At 38.3% G+C, this 17160-nt stretch overlaps 2 protein-coding genes across 4 annotated transcripts in view; both read right to left on the bottom strand.

The window, feature by feature from the left end:
- The window catches only part of otud7b (OTU deubiquitinase 7B), a 49433-nt gene extending 43245 nt beyond the window's left edge, over nt 1–6188 (bottom strand). Inside the window, exon 1 of one of the 2 annotated variants that reach the window (XM_085178278.1) lies at nt 5953–6188. The gene's annotated coding sequence lies outside the window, so the exon portion shown is untranslated. The remainder of the gene's footprint in view (nt 1–5952) is intronic. The other variant, XM_085178279.1, reaches the window with a different exon arrangement.
- A 2078-nt stretch (nt 6189–8266) lies between these two features.
- rbm8a (RNA binding motif protein 8A) lies at nt 8267–13451 on the bottom strand. 2 transcript variants are annotated; one of them, XM_085178634.1, is made up of 6 exons: nt 13320–13451; nt 12752–12811; nt 12581–12658; nt 11532–11668; nt 9807–9943; nt 8267–8582 (listed from the first exon to the last, which is right to left on the bottom strand). In XM_085178634.1, the coding sequence occupies exons 1-6, from the start codon at nt 13384–13386 to the stop codon at nt 8534–8536; spliced, it is 528 nt and encodes a 175-aa protein (XP_085034760.1). In that variant the 5' UTR covers nt 13387–13451; the 3' UTR covers nt 8267–8533. The 2 variants fall into 2 exon arrangements, with proteins under 2 accessions (XP_085034760.1, XP_085034761.1); XM_085178635.1 differs by having other exon boundaries at nt 13326–13411.
- Between the last annotated feature and the right edge of the window lie 3709 nt (nt 13452–17160).

Genomic DNA, 17160 nt, shown 5'->3' with positions numbered 1-17160 from the left:
TGGAATACAGGACACATGACTGCCGCATGAACCAGCGTGGTTCTGCAGTACTTTAAAGTCCAAAATTAACTAATGACTCAAAAAGATAAATATGGTACAGATTAAAACGGGCCAATGTATTTAATTCACTTCTATGTTGGTCTGTGTTAACCATGGATCAGCTGCAGTGCACCAGCTCCTTCTGAAGTCCAAACAATCCAGAAGACTTTAAAATGTCTGAAGTTTCATACACGCACACAACGTACAAATAGGGCCGTCATTTCAAACTATTTTTCTAAACTCGGCTCTAGATGACATCATAGCGAGTACACAAGCCCCACCCACACACTGTTAAAGCCCTTTGCTTACCACGAACAGCCAAAAGAAGAGAAAACAGGACAAACTGTGACTCATGCAAAGCTACCCTTACAGAGTCAAAGAACAAAACCATGTAGCTAGAAATGAGCATAATAAACTTCCTCAAAGACCAATCGGCTGAAAACATTTATTCCTATCATAAAGGAAAAATTTGTATCTGCAACAATAGATGAAACAACCACTGATTAAAAAGTGAAAGACAATAGCACTATTGTGATGACAGATAAGACTGTGAGGTTCTGGCAAGTACAGCTGTAATAAATTCTTGAGTCTGGTACGGAAAAGGTGCAGTGATCAAAGTAAGTGATACAACAAGCTTTCATTACCACAGCTTTCCTCATGGGAGTGGCAGCCCATGCTGTATTGGATTATAGTTTTTCAGGTGGAACAAATAAAACTGTTACACCTTAGTTTGCGTTGGCCTCTATTCTATCAACCGCATGAATTAACTCAACACAGACCGGGCATAATCCTGCTATCCACAACTTAGCATGGGTGTAGAGTGGAGACCTGGAACGTGGGGTGAGGACCTAATGTGTGGCCAGCACCTATTTACTGATATTTTTTTAACTTATATCATCTGATATGTAAAAAGTTTCAACCTGTATATCAGTGACATCCCTAAGTTGCACTTGTAGCCTAAGAACAATTTTGTATTTAATATATGTATATGTCAATGCTGCTCAAATACCTGCTTAAAATGAGTTTTTGTAAGTATGCACTGTATTTTGGCCACTTAATAAATAAAAACTTTTTTTTTCTCAAATGCAAGACAAACCTTTACTATAATCTGTTACATATACCGGCTGAAGTGTCATCTCATAGTTGCTATGCTGTTTTTCTACATTTAGTATTTTGCTGGGTGAATTTAAAATAATACTTATAAATTATATTACCACTATTTAAATATAAATTACATTTATTTTGATTTCAAACTAGCTTTTATTTTAGTGAAATGTCTTATTTGTGTTGATAAAGTGTACTTTATCAACACAAGTCTTCTAATGGTCATAGCTATTTTGTTAAAGACTACAGAGTTTCCCCAGTTTGGAGGATAAATCAAATATAGTTTATACTATAGTATAGTGTACTACGGTATATAATGAGTGTCAACAGATGCCTGATTTTTGTGTTTTTCTTTACACAAATAAAAATATTTTACTTATAAACAAACAAAGAAATGGTCTAAAATGACGAATTTTGGACTCAAACATGCATGTTTTCATATTAAAGCAGCTGCTGGCACCCAGGTAAGCACCTCAGTTCACAGTATCTACCCATCCTGGACACAAATGGCCCTGGGCACTGGCTAGCTGCTGTGTCACAAGACTGGCAGGCAACCAGCCATGGTGGGGAGGGTGGGGCTGCAAAGAGTTTTATGAGTTGCTGTCTGGACATGGAGACCTCTTAGAGACAAGCCACCTATTGATCCTCGTGTCGCTGTGGCAGTGCACAGACTAAAACTGTTTTTGCCTTTTATCTTATCCCCTTCCTGTGTTTCTAAATAGTGCTACTTAAAGAAATAAGAGCACAGATGGATGTGGGTTTTAAGTCTTTTTTGGAAATCAGCAAAGAGTCCAAACAAAACAAGGCTTAGTTCATGCCTTACCACCAGTGGGACATGCACACTTAACAGGAAAAAAAATCATCTGGTTGTCCTACTAACCTCATCTACTTACTTATTAATCTGACCGTGTTTTCCTGTGGGAGTAGGCCAAACGGGCCTGGCCGTGTAACTGACACTGCACCGCTGACAGTGAGCAGCTGTTTGGGGGAACTCAGCGAGAGGAAAATTTAAATTTTCATACCCTGTGCATGGCTGAAACAGACAGGTTACCTTGTATAACATTATATTCACCAAGACAGCCACAAAGGATATTCAGCAAAATAAGTGCGTGACACATGTTTACAGCACTCTCACACTAACTGGCACAAAACCTTAAAGGAAGTCATACAGAAAGTCAAACAAGTTAAACTGGCTGTCCGTCATGTGAAGTATAACTCTGTCTTTATTGCCACATGTAACTGCAAAACAGTGTGCAAATAAGCCCATGACCATCAGCTCATAAAACTTCATGTTGCCAGCGTCATGACAAACCCTGTTACACAGGTAATATCTAGTTACAACTCATCATTTTGGATGACAGCAGGGCATGCAATGCTTCAGAAGGTGAAAAAGCTCATGCACCACTCCACAGTTTTGTAATCGTTTATTAACAATAAAAGAGCTTGCAAACTAAATTCGAGTGAAATACAGTTTAGCACGCTGGCTCAAACAAAGCCTTTGTTAATATGAAGGTAAGCGCGACTGCTTTGTACTGAGTTTAGGTAAAAAGTCTTTGGTTGATATAAATGTAAGCATTGTCCTGTTATTTTTTGATAAAGCAAAATGTATTTTAAAGTTAGCCAAACTAAAACCAACTTTAGAAAAAAGTAGCAATTAAAAACATTTTAGCCCCGGTCACCATCAGTGTCACTGTGACCCGAGGCTACCGTGAACTCCCAACCACATAACATTTGAATCCTGTTAAGAGATCTGATGCATATGATACACTGCAGATTACAAGCCACATATTTAAATTTGGATCAACCAAATTCAAATGGTTCGAGGAAAATCAAAGAGCAATAACTCAGTAATGTTTGTTTTATTCCGTTCCACTGGATGCAGGCTGAGCTACTGCCTGTTTAGTGCACTGAAAAGGCAATTTAATAAACAGTATATCTGTGCCTATAATCCACATATTTACAAAGCAGCAGAGCATTTTTTGTTTTCAGTCTTGTTTTTTTTTTTTTTTACTTTTACACCCTGCCAGTTTGGAAACTGACTTGCAGTCAGAAGGATGCTACACCCCTCTTAAAATACTCGCCTGAGGTGCTCTCTCTGCGGCTGTATGCATCAATATAATATGTTCCTTCAAGTGTTGAGGACGTATAATGAAACCTGACACAAACCCTCAGAAAAACTGAGCATCATGGTAAATAGTTGCCACAATGAACTGATGGGCAGCTTTATCACTTTAATTACCAACAGTGAGATAATCGGTGCAAATATGACTTCACTGACTGCGCCTATGAAAATGAAAATGTTTAAAATGTTGATTAAATGTTCCCTTCATTGCATTCATATTAGTTGACCAATGCAGCAATATATGAATCCCTGTGATTCATGTCATCCTGAATAAAACAAAGTTGTTTTCTTCAAATTACAGACATTGTTAGAAAAAAAAAAAAGGATCATTTAGGACATTATCTAACAACTTCTTGGCATAATTTAGTCAGATACATCACGCCCAGTTTTAAAACACTAAGAAGGCAACAATTAAAATGCTCACCTTGAAGTTTATAATTTATATTTTCAACACTTTCTCTTTCTTTACATTTTAAACTACGTAACAAAAAAACAAAATTGGAAAAAAAAAAATCTCTGTTGAGAAGAAAATCTATTTTTCCACATTCATGGCCAAAAATTGGGCTACTTTCGCTTTGAGAGTGACGCATTTAAACAGGAAGAAGGATTCATGTCTACAGCTCTTAAGTTGTCCAGCATAGTCATGCTGACAACCAAGAAAACTAAGCTAAAAAGAAGTGACAACCACTGTAGTCTAATTCTGTTTTTTTTAATTAAGCAGTTTGAATAATCAAAATAATGCTGTTGAATTGTAACCATCCTAATGATTCACAGCACCACCAACCCCTCCCGTCTCTAAATGTAGACTTCTTGCACCCTTTAGAGGTGAAAAATATTTACTTTATGTATGTAGACACAAATCAGTACATATGGAGACTTGAAAATTCAGGGACATGAAAATAAGATTTGGAAATTGATCAAATTAACCCACCTAAAGTTGTCACAAACTGCCATGAGACTCTGCTGGAACGTACTAATCATACCTCAGAGTTATCGAGCTGCAAAAGTCACTCGCAGAAAAGACAAATATTACAGTCAAAGTGCACTGGTAGTAGAGCATTCAACTTTCCACACTGGTACTGATCAGCAGTTGCTTGTGTGTCCTACATTTCAAGCATCATCCTTCACAGCCACTGGAAACAGTGAGTATGGGTGGAGGGCTGAATGTGTTTCTTTTTCCTACTACACCATACCTAACTTCTCAACGAGCTTCCTCTTCACTGCTGTGTGTTTATTATGTGTGCGTTTTGCTTTTAATCAAAATCAGCAGTCAAAGCACACCCAGCCTGGCCTTCTGGATGGCTTTGCAAAGCGTGCAAATTTCAGAGAAGACACTTGCAATTCTCTCTGCTTTTACAAACAGATGTAAAATACTGGTGTTATTGAGATCCAAAATACACGTGTGAAGGTCATGTGCCTTTAAATAGCCACTATATAGTTTAAAATACATGTAACACCAATAGGGTGATGAAATGTGGAAATACTGGTTTTAATTGCACTCCTTTTGCCTAAGAGCTCCTTGACTGCTTATCATTTGCTTTTTAAATAGCTTATTAAATGCAAATGTTTTTCCTAGGTACCCATACTTCTTCACACAAAGACATTTTGTGTATATAAAGGATATTATCCAGTGGTTTTATACGTCAAACAAACTTTGGATCAAAGTGAGCTGTACATACCCTGCTCACTAAAATGACTTTTGACACCCCCGCTGTAGGCCAAATACACTGAAGAACTTGTACCTCTGTCCTACTTTTCATATAGGCTGTCTGTCCTGGTGTCCTGGCAAACAAAAGAGTCCACAACTACAAGACCTAAATAATTCAAGGCAGAGTGCAACCTAATACTTTCTCGCTGTGGTGATGTAGAGAAAAATATGCCAAATAAACCTAGTTCTAGTTTCAGAATGAGTAAAAAGCAGTGAACCCTGTGACCCGTCAGCTCAGGCAGGAGCCTCACACCGAGTTAGATGCTTATTCAGACTCAATAAACCCAGTTGTTTTGGTTAGAAATTGTGGTGTGTGAAGAGCTGGCTCTGGTAATTTCCTGTGAGCTGGTCTTTTAAGTCAATGTTACATCACACATGCACCTTAAATAAAAGGCGGACTCCGATAAGCTGGATCGTGACTAGAAGCTCCCAGAAAAAACGAGGTGACGATTTAACTTACTTCCACAGGCAGATGCTCAACTACTAAAGAGATCAGCTGAAATTGATATCAGTGGTCACACTGCTTAGCTGACAGCTTATAAAGCTGAGGCAGTATTCAGAAACCAGTTCTGCTCTGCGCTGAATCCTAACGCTACACACGATGATGGCTTGTCCCCACTGCTGACTCTGAGCCAGCTTTTAATGGCTAGAACTATTCTTTGAAGAAGAAATATCAGGGAACAATAAACATGCTTACATAAACGCATTTGAGGCGTTCAAACGCATGAGGTTCATGCACCGTTCAAACATATCCCACTAACTTTATTTGCACCCATTAGTAATTATAATCGTCCATTTAAAGTCTGCCAGACATGCGCATGAATGCTCACCATAAAGAAGTCCTGTACATTTTTTTCAGTTATTAGAACGAACCGTTACCTTTGGCTAGCAAGTGGCTACTTCAAGCCTGGCTAATCAGCAGCAAGCTAACGGTAGCTTACGTTAACGCTAGGAGCTGGAGTATCCCTCTACTGCTTACCTTTAGCGGCCTCGCAGATGTTGTTTTCATCGTCCCATTCAGTTTTCCAGCAAGTGCCAACTTGTAAGTAGCAAATACGTTTCCAGTACCAACGACTTCTAACTTTTTAGTGTCCTCATATGGAGAACGGTGTGTAAAATCCCAAACCGGACCACCAGCGACAAAGTAATTTCTCCACCACTTACAACAACAACGTCAACCAAAGGTTTCAGACAGCCCCCGAGAGGACTCGGCCAATCAGAGGCGGGAGTTTTCTTTTATTGACGTTTATGAGAACCAATGGTCGGGCTAGAACATTTTGACTGACGTTCCCCATTAGAGTAAACACCAAATGAGAACGCCAAACATCCGCCTGCCAATTGGCTGCAAGAAAATGAGAGGCCAGTGGGTATTTTGTGTCAGCGGCCAATGACAGTGCGGCACTCAGGCCAGAGTGACAGGTGCTTTGGAGTTAACAAAATAGCTGGGGCGTCACCGTGGCCGGGATGAGGTCATCCAGGATGATGTAAACCCTACGTCATTAGCGATGCTAAATAAAACGCAGCAGGGAACACGTCTGAGCGTAATCCATCTTTTCTGGAATTGTACAAACACTAATAAGCTGTGACAAAACGTGTACATTTAGCATGGTTAATATTACTTGCAGCTTAAGAGTTGTTTTTTATAGGTCTCAGTACTTTTCATGACCATTAATGTCAATTTTCGCATGCAAAACGTTTTTGTGTTGTTTTCAAAAATAAATGGAAGTACATGTCAAACTTTTTCTACTCATGAAAGACAAACTTAGTGTTTCGTTAAGATGTTTTAGGGAATAGCTCACCAGGTTTCTTAAAAGACATTTAAAGCTCTTCCTTGACCTTGAATGATTCGTGGGGGAGTGTTTAGTGGCTTCCTCTGAAAATGATCAGATGCAAGGACTGTACTGCAACTGAGTGAAAGAAAAGCAGCCAATGAGAGCATGAGGGTGGGAATGGATGTCTGTATCTGTGTGTGCCTGTTTGTTTGTGTTAATATGTCAGGTTGGGTATTAGATGCCACCTCTCTGGGGACATCTCAGGCCCTCCAAGGTATGGAGGCCTATCTCCCCCCACCTCTTCTTTGTGTCTGGGAATGGGCGTCCAGGTACCCACCGGCTCACTCCTGGTCGCTGCTTGTCGGGGCCTGGAGCTTACTTGTGCTCCTTCGGGGGTGGGGTGCCCTCGGCCTCTCGGCCTGGGGCTCGGTCACTCTGGCACAGCTGTCTGCCGGCGGAGCTCACGGGCACGTCACTGCAACCCCCCCCCGGCTTCTGCTCCACGGCTGCTGAGCAACCCCTCATCTGGGACTCTCCTCAGCTCTTTCCGGGAGAGTGGCACGGTTGCCCCTCCGTTAGTCTTCCTTGGTCTTTTTCGCTCTTGGGGCCTCTGGATGCCTGGATCATTGATCTCCTCCATACCTGCTTCATGCCCAGGAGGACGGGGCTATAACTCTCCCCACACCCTCTAGCAGAGCATTAAATGAAGGAACCTTTTAAATACAAGCGCGCTCACGCTCACAGGTGTACACACAGGTGCTCACACAAACAAACTACACCCTTTTTGGCTGCTACCTCAAAGCTCACTGTGCACTGTCGATCTTAGGTGCTGCACAATAATATTTAATATTTAGTGTTATATTCACATAGATCATCGCGATGTTGTTTATTATATTGCTCTTTTTCTTTGCTTGTTTTCTTTTTTCTATCTCAACAGCTGATCCAGGTGATTGATCTATGTATTTTTTGTCTGTTTTTGCCCTTTATCACCGTCCCTCTTCCCCGCTCTTTTTCTTTCACCCAGTCAAGTCTGTCCCGTGTTCAGCAAATTAAAATAAAATAAACAATAAAAGCAAAGGTGAATCAAATAGACCAATATGGCAAGGCTGGGACGGTCCATTTGGTAATTTTGGCAAAAGAACCAAACAGGACAGGCAAAAAAAGAAAAAGGAGCCAATGCCCCCCCCCCCCCCCAAAAAAAAAAAACCCAAACCCTTGAATAAATAAAGAAATAAGAGGTAACTTTTACACACCACGACACTAAGTTACACACTTAATTAACATGAAAAGTACATTTAACTTATTTCGAAAGTAAAGAACCTATACATTATCATTTTCCCTTTCATAAGTATTATATATGTAAATCCTAAATGTTCTTTTCTGCATTCTTCATATGTATATGATGTCTATATATGCTTATATTATCTATCTATCTATCTATAATTTCATGCAAAATGAGCTGTTAGGCTGATTTCTCTGTTAACTGTTATTTTAAAAACAAAAAGACAAACAAATCATAGGTTGACATTTTAAAAATTTTAATTTTCCCGAGGTTATACAAAATAAAATCCAAGTTACAATGAGCAAACAGAAAGCACTATGAGGGATTCATGAAAACCATAAACATGTACATGTCTGTCTGAAAGTAAAAGCACAAATTCTCTGTTAGAACCAATTACCCAGCTACACAACGTTTACTGAAAATATTGTACAAAAACTCCAAAAGTTTCTTCGCAGGAAGGCATTAGAAGCCTATTAACTGGTTATCAAAGTGATGACTTCCTCCATTCAACGCCGCCTCCTGTCTGGACTTCTGCTGCGCCTCCGTCCACCAGCCCTAAAACAAAACACACATTAAATCAAAAAGGGAAATCTTAAAAGAAATTAATAAATTCAAAAATCATAGAGTTTCACTTAACTACACTGTCAATATGGGTGGTAAAATAAAGAAAAAAAAATTTATTGTTGTAATTTATTTATTACCCTATTAAGCTGTGTTTTATGTTTTACCTGCTTTAACATTAACTATAGCATAAATAAAATATATTTATAGTAACTTGTGCAATAGCTGTGACAGTGACTTAAAAAGGTGTAGTTTATTTTTCTTGTTTAAAAACATGTTTAAAACTAGAGTATTAGAAAAATATATTAATCAAGAATGAAGAAGAGCAATATTAATAATAATACAGAAACTCTTGGTTGTTTTGCGTGGATTATCGAATTATTACGAATTATTATTGTGAAATTTAATTTACTTACTTATCTAAGATGGAAAGTTTTTTTGTTTGTTTTGTTTTACTCTTTTGCTTCGAGCCCTATGTAAATGAGCTGCTTCCTACATGATCTTTGGTTAAAAGGGTTAGCATAATAAGCATTTGCTTCAGTCAGTACCTTTTTGATTAGCTTTATCTCGTGCTTTCTTTCTTCGTGGTAGATCTTTATTCTGTATTCATTGAGAGATTTGAATTCTAATCAAATAAATAAATGAAAAGAAACTTTTCTGTAATAATATAACTAGAAAATGTAACATCTAAATTGTCATTACTGCAAATATGAATGCAAAGACTAAGTGCTGGGTAGAAAGAGGAAAATTCATCACCAATTACATAATAAAATTCTACTTAAATATTATATGTGTTATAGTCAGCCATTATAAAGATTTTCTTTTAACTTAATTTGACTTTTGTGGGGTTTATTTCTTTTTTAATTATTGAGTCCTTTCATTTTTTGGTTTTGTTTTTTTTAACTTTATTAAACCACTGTGTTTTGGATATTGTTTTCTATGTTTGTTTTTTTTAAACAATTCGACTTTAGGCTACTTATTTCTGAGCTGTGTTTAATGTTTTGTCATCTGTCAAACAGACATTTAAACTAAATTATATCTTATCTACAAAACTTAAGTAGTCATGTCATCAGTAGTAGCTGCGTGGTAAGAGGGGAAAAAATGATCACCTATGATGACAAAATCCCACTGAAATGAATGTACAGAGTATGTTTCTGTATATTTTGCAAACACTGGCGCTTGTTTCTGCTCCAAGATGGATGAAGACACCACCCTCACCTTCTCTTGTTCTTGGGAGGCCCTCTGACAAAACACCAGTCTACACTGATAGGCTGGCCCATCATGTCCTGACCGTTGAGCCCTTCCATGGCTGCTTGAGCCTCTTTGTACGTCTCATACTCAACCAGTGCATAACCCTGGGAATAGAGGACTGTGTGAATTATTGCATATTTATGTACACAGTAAAATCAAATACTTCAGTTATTAGTAGAACACATTCTGACTTTGTTGTACAACAATCTGTTTTTGCTTCAAACCGCCTTTAAGGAAAACCTTTCACGTTCTCCATTCTTAGCTGACAGAGGTTGGGGTAGAATTCCCTTTGGTCCTACTTTACATCAAAAACAATGCTGCCACCTTGTGGTAGAAAAGAGGATGTGTTTCTATATTTAAAAGGAACAGTTTTAATTTGCACCTCTTTGTCCTAATCTAGTTCCCCATCGTTAGACCTGACTGTGCCCCCAATAAATTTTATTTCAGGATGCCTTACTGAAGGATGTCTGCATCCCTGAAATGCAACTGGAAAAGAGAGAAGAGGCATGCTGACAGCGCTATAATCAAAGATGACCAGATGCATCCTCTGCACAAGTGTTTTTCCCGCATAGAATAAGTGTTATACACAGCTGAAATACAATGACAATGGTGGGATGAGGACTCTACAAATAGCTGTTCCTTTGCATTCATGCAGTTGTTTCAGTTTGGCTGCACAAACAATCTTTCTCTACTTTACCATGTGTGGAATACAAACAAACAAATGTGTAATATCTGTATATTCCTGGTTTGAATTTGGTTAAGTTAACCCAACTATAAAAAAGTGTCACAAGCCACTATTAAACTGACTTATGGGATCATAAAAAACAAACAGCGCACTACAACAAAACACTAAAAGGACAATGAAATGTGCTTTTAGTAAAAATTTGTCATTGTGTGTAAAATTTCCAGTTTGATCCACATCACATGTTAAAAATGAGAACAATCTGATCAGAAAACCAGCAAGCAGGTTACCAATAATTTCATTTTCACACGGACAGAGGAGATGGGATTGTTAGACCAAAACATAATCCTTTACACACATTAAGGACATGTGCAGTATTAAAAATCTTTGGATTTAGGGTTTTGTTTAGCAATAATTAGACCGAGTCAGAGAAATGTTGGTTACTTTTTTGGTAACTAACTCGACACTGGCACTTCTCTTTGTATGAAATCGGTTAAGGTGTGACTCAGTGGATGGTCTTGACTCTGGCTTCTGAGTTTATTCTTCATGGATGGCATCGTGGTGTCATCGTTAAGAGTCAAACAAACATGTTATGCAGCCAGGTGTTGTGTATGCAGGTGGAAGGCAACAGTGATCTGTCTGGGCTCAAACCACCTTTACCCCAGAATGAAGCGATGTTTTCAACAAGCCATTTTTTCTCCTCTCAAACAGAATTGGATGTAAAAACCAGTCAAACAAAACAAAAAGAGCCAATTTAGCAGTTTAAAATAAGCGTTGTTTGGGGTGTACAATCAACCTGTCTGAAAGATCTACGAAACAACTGCACGCCTCCCATTCCTCAAAGTGTAGCTGCAAACCAAACGGAGGTTCAACTCCAAGTAGCGGGCTAGAATCAGGCATCACCAGATGGCGACCCTGTACTAGCCAGGGTTATCAGCTCATGCACCCACACACACACAAAAAATCCCACACAATAATAGCATGTGGTTCTTGTTGTTGTATTTTTTTACCTTAAGGTAACCTGTTCTGCGATCGAGGTTGAGATGGAGGTTTTTGATTTCTCCAAACTCTGAAAACTTATCATGGATGTCCTCCTCTGTGGCCTCCTCGTGTACACCCGTCACAAAGAGGATCCAGCCCTCCACAGCTGCAGCAAGGAAAGGAATCAGCATGTAATGAATCAAGTCGCCTCTGTCAGTGCGCCCCAGGGCAGCTGTGGCTACAATGTAGCTGCCATCACCAGTGTGTGAGAATGGGTGAATGACTGAATTTAGTGTAAAGCGCTTTGGGGTCCATAGGGACTAAGTAAAGCGCTATACAAATACAGGACATTTACCAAGTAGCACTTTCAAGTGTTTCAGCTTAAAAAAGACAAAAAACAAACAAACACTGTATTTGAGTCATAAATAAAAAAAATTCTACTTGTTGACAGTGTGATGCCAAAGCTACATTGCAATAAAGCATTTAATGTAAAATAAAAAGTTTTGCTTTGATATTAAGTCGATAAATAACAGTAGTGACACTTTTTTGGAAGCAAGTCTGCTTTTTTGTAAATCTGAATGGATTTCAATGGTACCAGCGTAATCCTTCTTCTTTTGCTGTTGATTAACTCTGAGATTTCTATTAACACATGTAGCTTGGACTTTATACTATTGACCAAACTTATCATTACAGGCATCGTCTTACCGGTTACTTTTAGAAAAGTAATGAATTACTTTACTAATCACAAGTTACTTCATCATTTTACTTTTGCATTACTCTGTAACACAGCCTGTGGTGCTGTAGTGAAAGGTTTATTGATAATCGTGATTGCACCACACAATTGTAATGAGGACAAACACACAAATTATTTTGTATTAAGTATTAAGACAATGACAATTAAGAACATGTATTTAAATATATTCTAACATGTTCTACCTAGCAGTAATTATCACATCAACAGCAAATGAATAAGACTACCCAGAAAACCAGTGGTACTTTCTGCTATATCACCGCAAAGCCACAGGCTGCTGTTTCAAGTTCGTGACATAATCCTGTGTTAAACTGAGTCTTTACTTACATCTCTGAGGGCCTGGCTCATCCCCATCTTGCTCCACAGTATCATAGTCCTCTTTAGTTCTGGACCGGGCTCCCTCCTCTGGAAATGTCGACAAATAAACACTTACTGTACTGCATAGCTGAAGTAAGAGAGGCTATGTAAACTATCGCCATCACACCAGGGGTCACTCACCAGAACCGAAGCCTCGTCCTTTCCGCTTCTTGGCTTTCTCTTTCAGCTTGTGGATGCTCTCTAATGAATGAAAGATGAACAAGTCAGAGCCAGCGCACGCTGCTGCAATGTTCGCTTCACTACAAGTTTAACAACGATCAAAATTCGCCAATTTAATTCAGCTGACTAGGAACATGTTTAACATGCCCGCTCCCTCAGTTCGATCCGCAAAAACAATTACCCGTTAGCTACACTAACCGCGAATTAGCGTGTTAGCAGCTGCTAACAACACTCACAATGAGAGTTAAGTTACCGGCCAAGTAAATTTCCCCTTCGAAATGAAACAGGTGAATTTTAAACATCTCTATGTCCGTAGCCTCGCTAACTTGTACGGAACGACTGAATAAATCAACTATACGGCGCTAACTCGCCTTAGCATGTTAGCATTTATCGGGCCTGCCACCACGCAGCCTAGCTTTTGTTCCGTTTACGAACATGACGGCTGCGATTCGGACCTCAATAATTACACATCATTTGAACGCGGGGACTGTAAAGTATTTGCCTCTAACATTGAACATAATATTATTACCATCACCATCCTCATCCATAGGAAAGTCCTCGCCTCCCGCTTCATGAAGATCCAGCACGTCCGCCATGATGTCTCTGTGTGTATACGTCTGACCAACGTAACGTACGTACGCAAAAAGCGCTGAGAGGCAGGCGGAAGTTGCCAGTTTGTATAAAATAAAAGTCAATATATTAAAATACACAGAATAACTAAATAAAGATGAAAATAATTATAAGAAATAAAAACTATCATTTTTATCACAGCAAGTTAAAAGCCTCAAAAAATTTTACACAAACAGGCACATTTAGGTTTATAATGGTGTAGTTTTAAGATACCTGCACTTAAAGCACTGTGCAACTTGTCATTTCTCCATATTTTGTTTGGAAAAAAAAACAAAAATGGTGCAGTGGTTTATTGAAACATGTGCAAACATACATGGAAATACAGTACACACACAAAAACAAGTTTATACAACTAACAAGCTTGAAAGGTAGTATTTGGTATAACCACCTTTATTTAGTTGAACTCTCTTAGGCACCTTTCTTGTCATTTGTGTAAATAGTCTTCAGGAAAAGTTCTCCAGGCTTCTTAACTTCTTGGAGCCACCAGAGCCCCAAAGACTCGAATACAACTGCAGCAATGTGCTGTGAGGCAATGTGCAAAAATTGCAGTGATAGTAGAAGAAACCTGATTCATCTACGAGGACCCCACCCGACTCCACTCACTTCCATTGCAAGTGGAGTGTATGATTTATTTAAAATAAACCTATAACACTGCAGCTAATATTTCAGCACACGTGTTAAATTATATTAAATATATAATATAATTTAACACGTGTTAAATTATATTATAATTAACACGTATATTCCAAAACACGCACCTTTTTTGGTGCGTGTTTTGGAATAACTTCACAAAACCATTTTTGTCCATATAATTTTGAATGTGATCATCAGTATCTCATTATTTTTTACTTAATTTCTTTTTGAACTGTAGGTAATAATTACATATAGTCTGTACATGTAAAACAAAAATGATGTTTAAAAAAAATCAAATACTTTGATTTTAGCAAGGCAAACAATGGGACATGACATAGACACACTTTACATATATCATAGGGTTTTCTTGCCATTTCCAATGATTTGTTGCTGAGTGCATTAGGATTTCGTAGAAAACTTTGTATTCAGTGTTAAATTGTCTTCTTTTAGATTCTGGTGAGACGAGTAGAAACATTCACTCACTTGCCGTCTGTAATCTGAAGACTTATTAAACACGTCACATTTGAGGGAAAACAGTGTTGTTTATTTGTGCTCACATCCTAAATTTAAACATTTCCTGTGTTTATTACACTGTCATCTAATCGTGCTTAAAATCCATAGCGAGACAGTGTGCCTGAGGTTTATGACACATCTTCAAAAATTCATGCTCATTCAGTCTCTATGACAGAGATGCTGTGATTTCTGATAACACATCCCATCATCTCTCAGTTACTCTTATGCTTTGGCATAAGTATACACAGACTCGTTTTCAATTGCTATTCTAATTTCACTGCATGACCTGGAGACAGGAGATGAATGTGTGTCTTTAATTTTAATAATTTTGTCTGCTTATAGTACACTTACTGGTGTGAACTGGCTCTAATATGACTTCTGCATCATATGTAATCTTACCTAGTTTACAGGGAATAGCTGTTCCCTGTCATAAATTACAACATAAGATGTGACAGTCTGCTGCTGAAGATAAGGCGAAGGTGAAAAGAGCAGCATTTCTCTTTATCTTGGTCCATATTTTAGGCTTTTTTTGTTGTTGTTGTTGTTGTTTTTGAGGATTTATGTGTTGAGTTTGTTGAATTTTACTTTTAACAACTAGGAATATCTTTGTTTGAGTTTTGGTTTTTGTAAAACAAACAAACAAAAAAACGTTACAAGACCAACAGAGGGCAGTCACGGATCCACTCGCGCTTTTGACCCATGTGTTTGAAACTCATATAAAAGCTGTTCATGTTGGTATTCTGGTGTCATTCTGGTAAACTGAAAGCTATTCTTACTGTGAACTGAAATCAAGTGTTGGTAGAGAAATGACTTCAAGCAATGTGTAATCTGGTTAAAGGATAAAAGCAAAATAGTAGAAAGATGAAAGTAGTTCTGATAAACATCTTTAGTAAATGGACTGACACTTATATAGTGCGTTTCTATTCTCGCACAGCACTCAAAGCACTTTATACAACAAGCCTCATTCATTCACTCATACGAGCTCATACTCGTACTGTTTTATGCTTTCTTGTATCTTGCCCAAGGATAGTTGACATGCACACTGGAACAACTAGAGATCAAACTGCCAATCTCCAAATCAGTAGGTGACCTGATCTATGTCCGGAGCTACAGCCACCCTTCAAAGCTCCGTAGTGAGCATATATTGTATTTAAAAGAAAGTGTGGTAGTGCTTTTAACCTGCACTGTCTCTAAGGGCCAGCGGGGAGCAACTCCTTTTGGATATGATTTAGGGCATTCGAGTCTTTATAGCTAGTCCAGTGTAGTAGTCAGAGTGGAATCAAAGCATTTGTAAGATCTGCCAGATGGTGGATTCGTTTAAGTACACTAATGTGAATATTGTGTAGAACAGGGGTGTCAAACATGTGCTCCGCAGGCTTACCAAAGGTCTGGCCTGTTGGACGGCTTTGCAAAGTGTGAAAATTGCTGAAAAAAAAGCAGAATTTCACTGTGATCTATAAGTTTTAATGTACATGTAATGACATTAAATTGAGTGTGAAAAATAGACATTGTTGCAAAAAAGTCCCACTTAAGATTAAATCTTTTTTTTTTTTTTTTTTTTTAAATAAATGCATACTTAAGTGATGGCTACCTCCAGTCTTAAACACAAACCAAGGCTATGGCAGGTTCAAAGTTTTTAGGCCTCCTGAACTTAAACCTGAACTTCTAGACCTCTGATGCTGAGCTACTCTTGTGCAAACTACCTCTGTATTAACATTAACCTCCTAAGACCCGAACTCCTCCACTGCATGCATTTTTAATTTCTCTTTGATATTTGGGCATATTAGGGCCCGATGAATGTAAAAACAAAGAATTACCAGATTTCTTTTTACACAGTTTTTGTTTCTAAGAAAAACGTGAGCCACAAATTAGGATATTTGTTTAAAATTCGATAGAACAGTTGTAGTATAATGTCCTCGTAAGTGGATATCAGGCCCTTGTAGAGGAAAACTGAGTATTTGGGTAAATGACCATAAATGTGATGTGGATGCCAGGTCCTAGGAGGTTAAAGGCAAATCCTCTGTGCGATAAGCTGCATTTGTTCAGTTCCAGTTGTCCAGATCACCACGTATTTTGACTTCAGCTGACTTTGTTGCAGTTTCTCACAGTGCAAATGTGGTTTGAAAGAAAAAAAATAACACCCAAAGCATTCTGGGCACTACAACACATCAGACTTAACACAAGCAAACATCACAAAGACAGTTTTTACATGCTACAGATATGAAAGTTTCTTTGTAATCACTTCATTATGCTCAAAGGAGTGCAGTGCAATATCAGGAGGTACAAAGCCAGGCAGATATGCAGGTTGCCATAGTGACACTACAGACACAGTATATCCAACCTTGCTTGCTGCTGTAACAATAAAGGGTGAAAAAGGGAGCACAATGGGTTTAAAGAAAAAGATAAGACTTCACAAATAATTTTAACAGTCCAAAGATTTATTCAGCGAGATTAAAGGAACCGTATTTTTTTTCCTTTCTCTTGTGCAGGTGTTGCTACATATCCCCATCTTGATTCTTTTGATGTGACTTACCTGCTTTTTGACTGGTCTGCAGAGATGTGTGCCTTTGTGTGAGTATAACAGAGTGAAATGA

This window comes from Neolamprologus multifasciatus, chromosome 11 (genome assembly GCF_963576455.1).
Source record: "Neolamprologus multifasciatus chromosome 11, fNeoMul1.2, whole genome shotgun sequence".
NCBI lineage: Eukaryota > Metazoa > Chordata > Actinopteri > Cichliformes > Cichlidae > Neolamprologus > Neolamprologus multifasciatus.
This window is presented reverse-complemented; position numbering and strand designations above follow the sequence as displayed.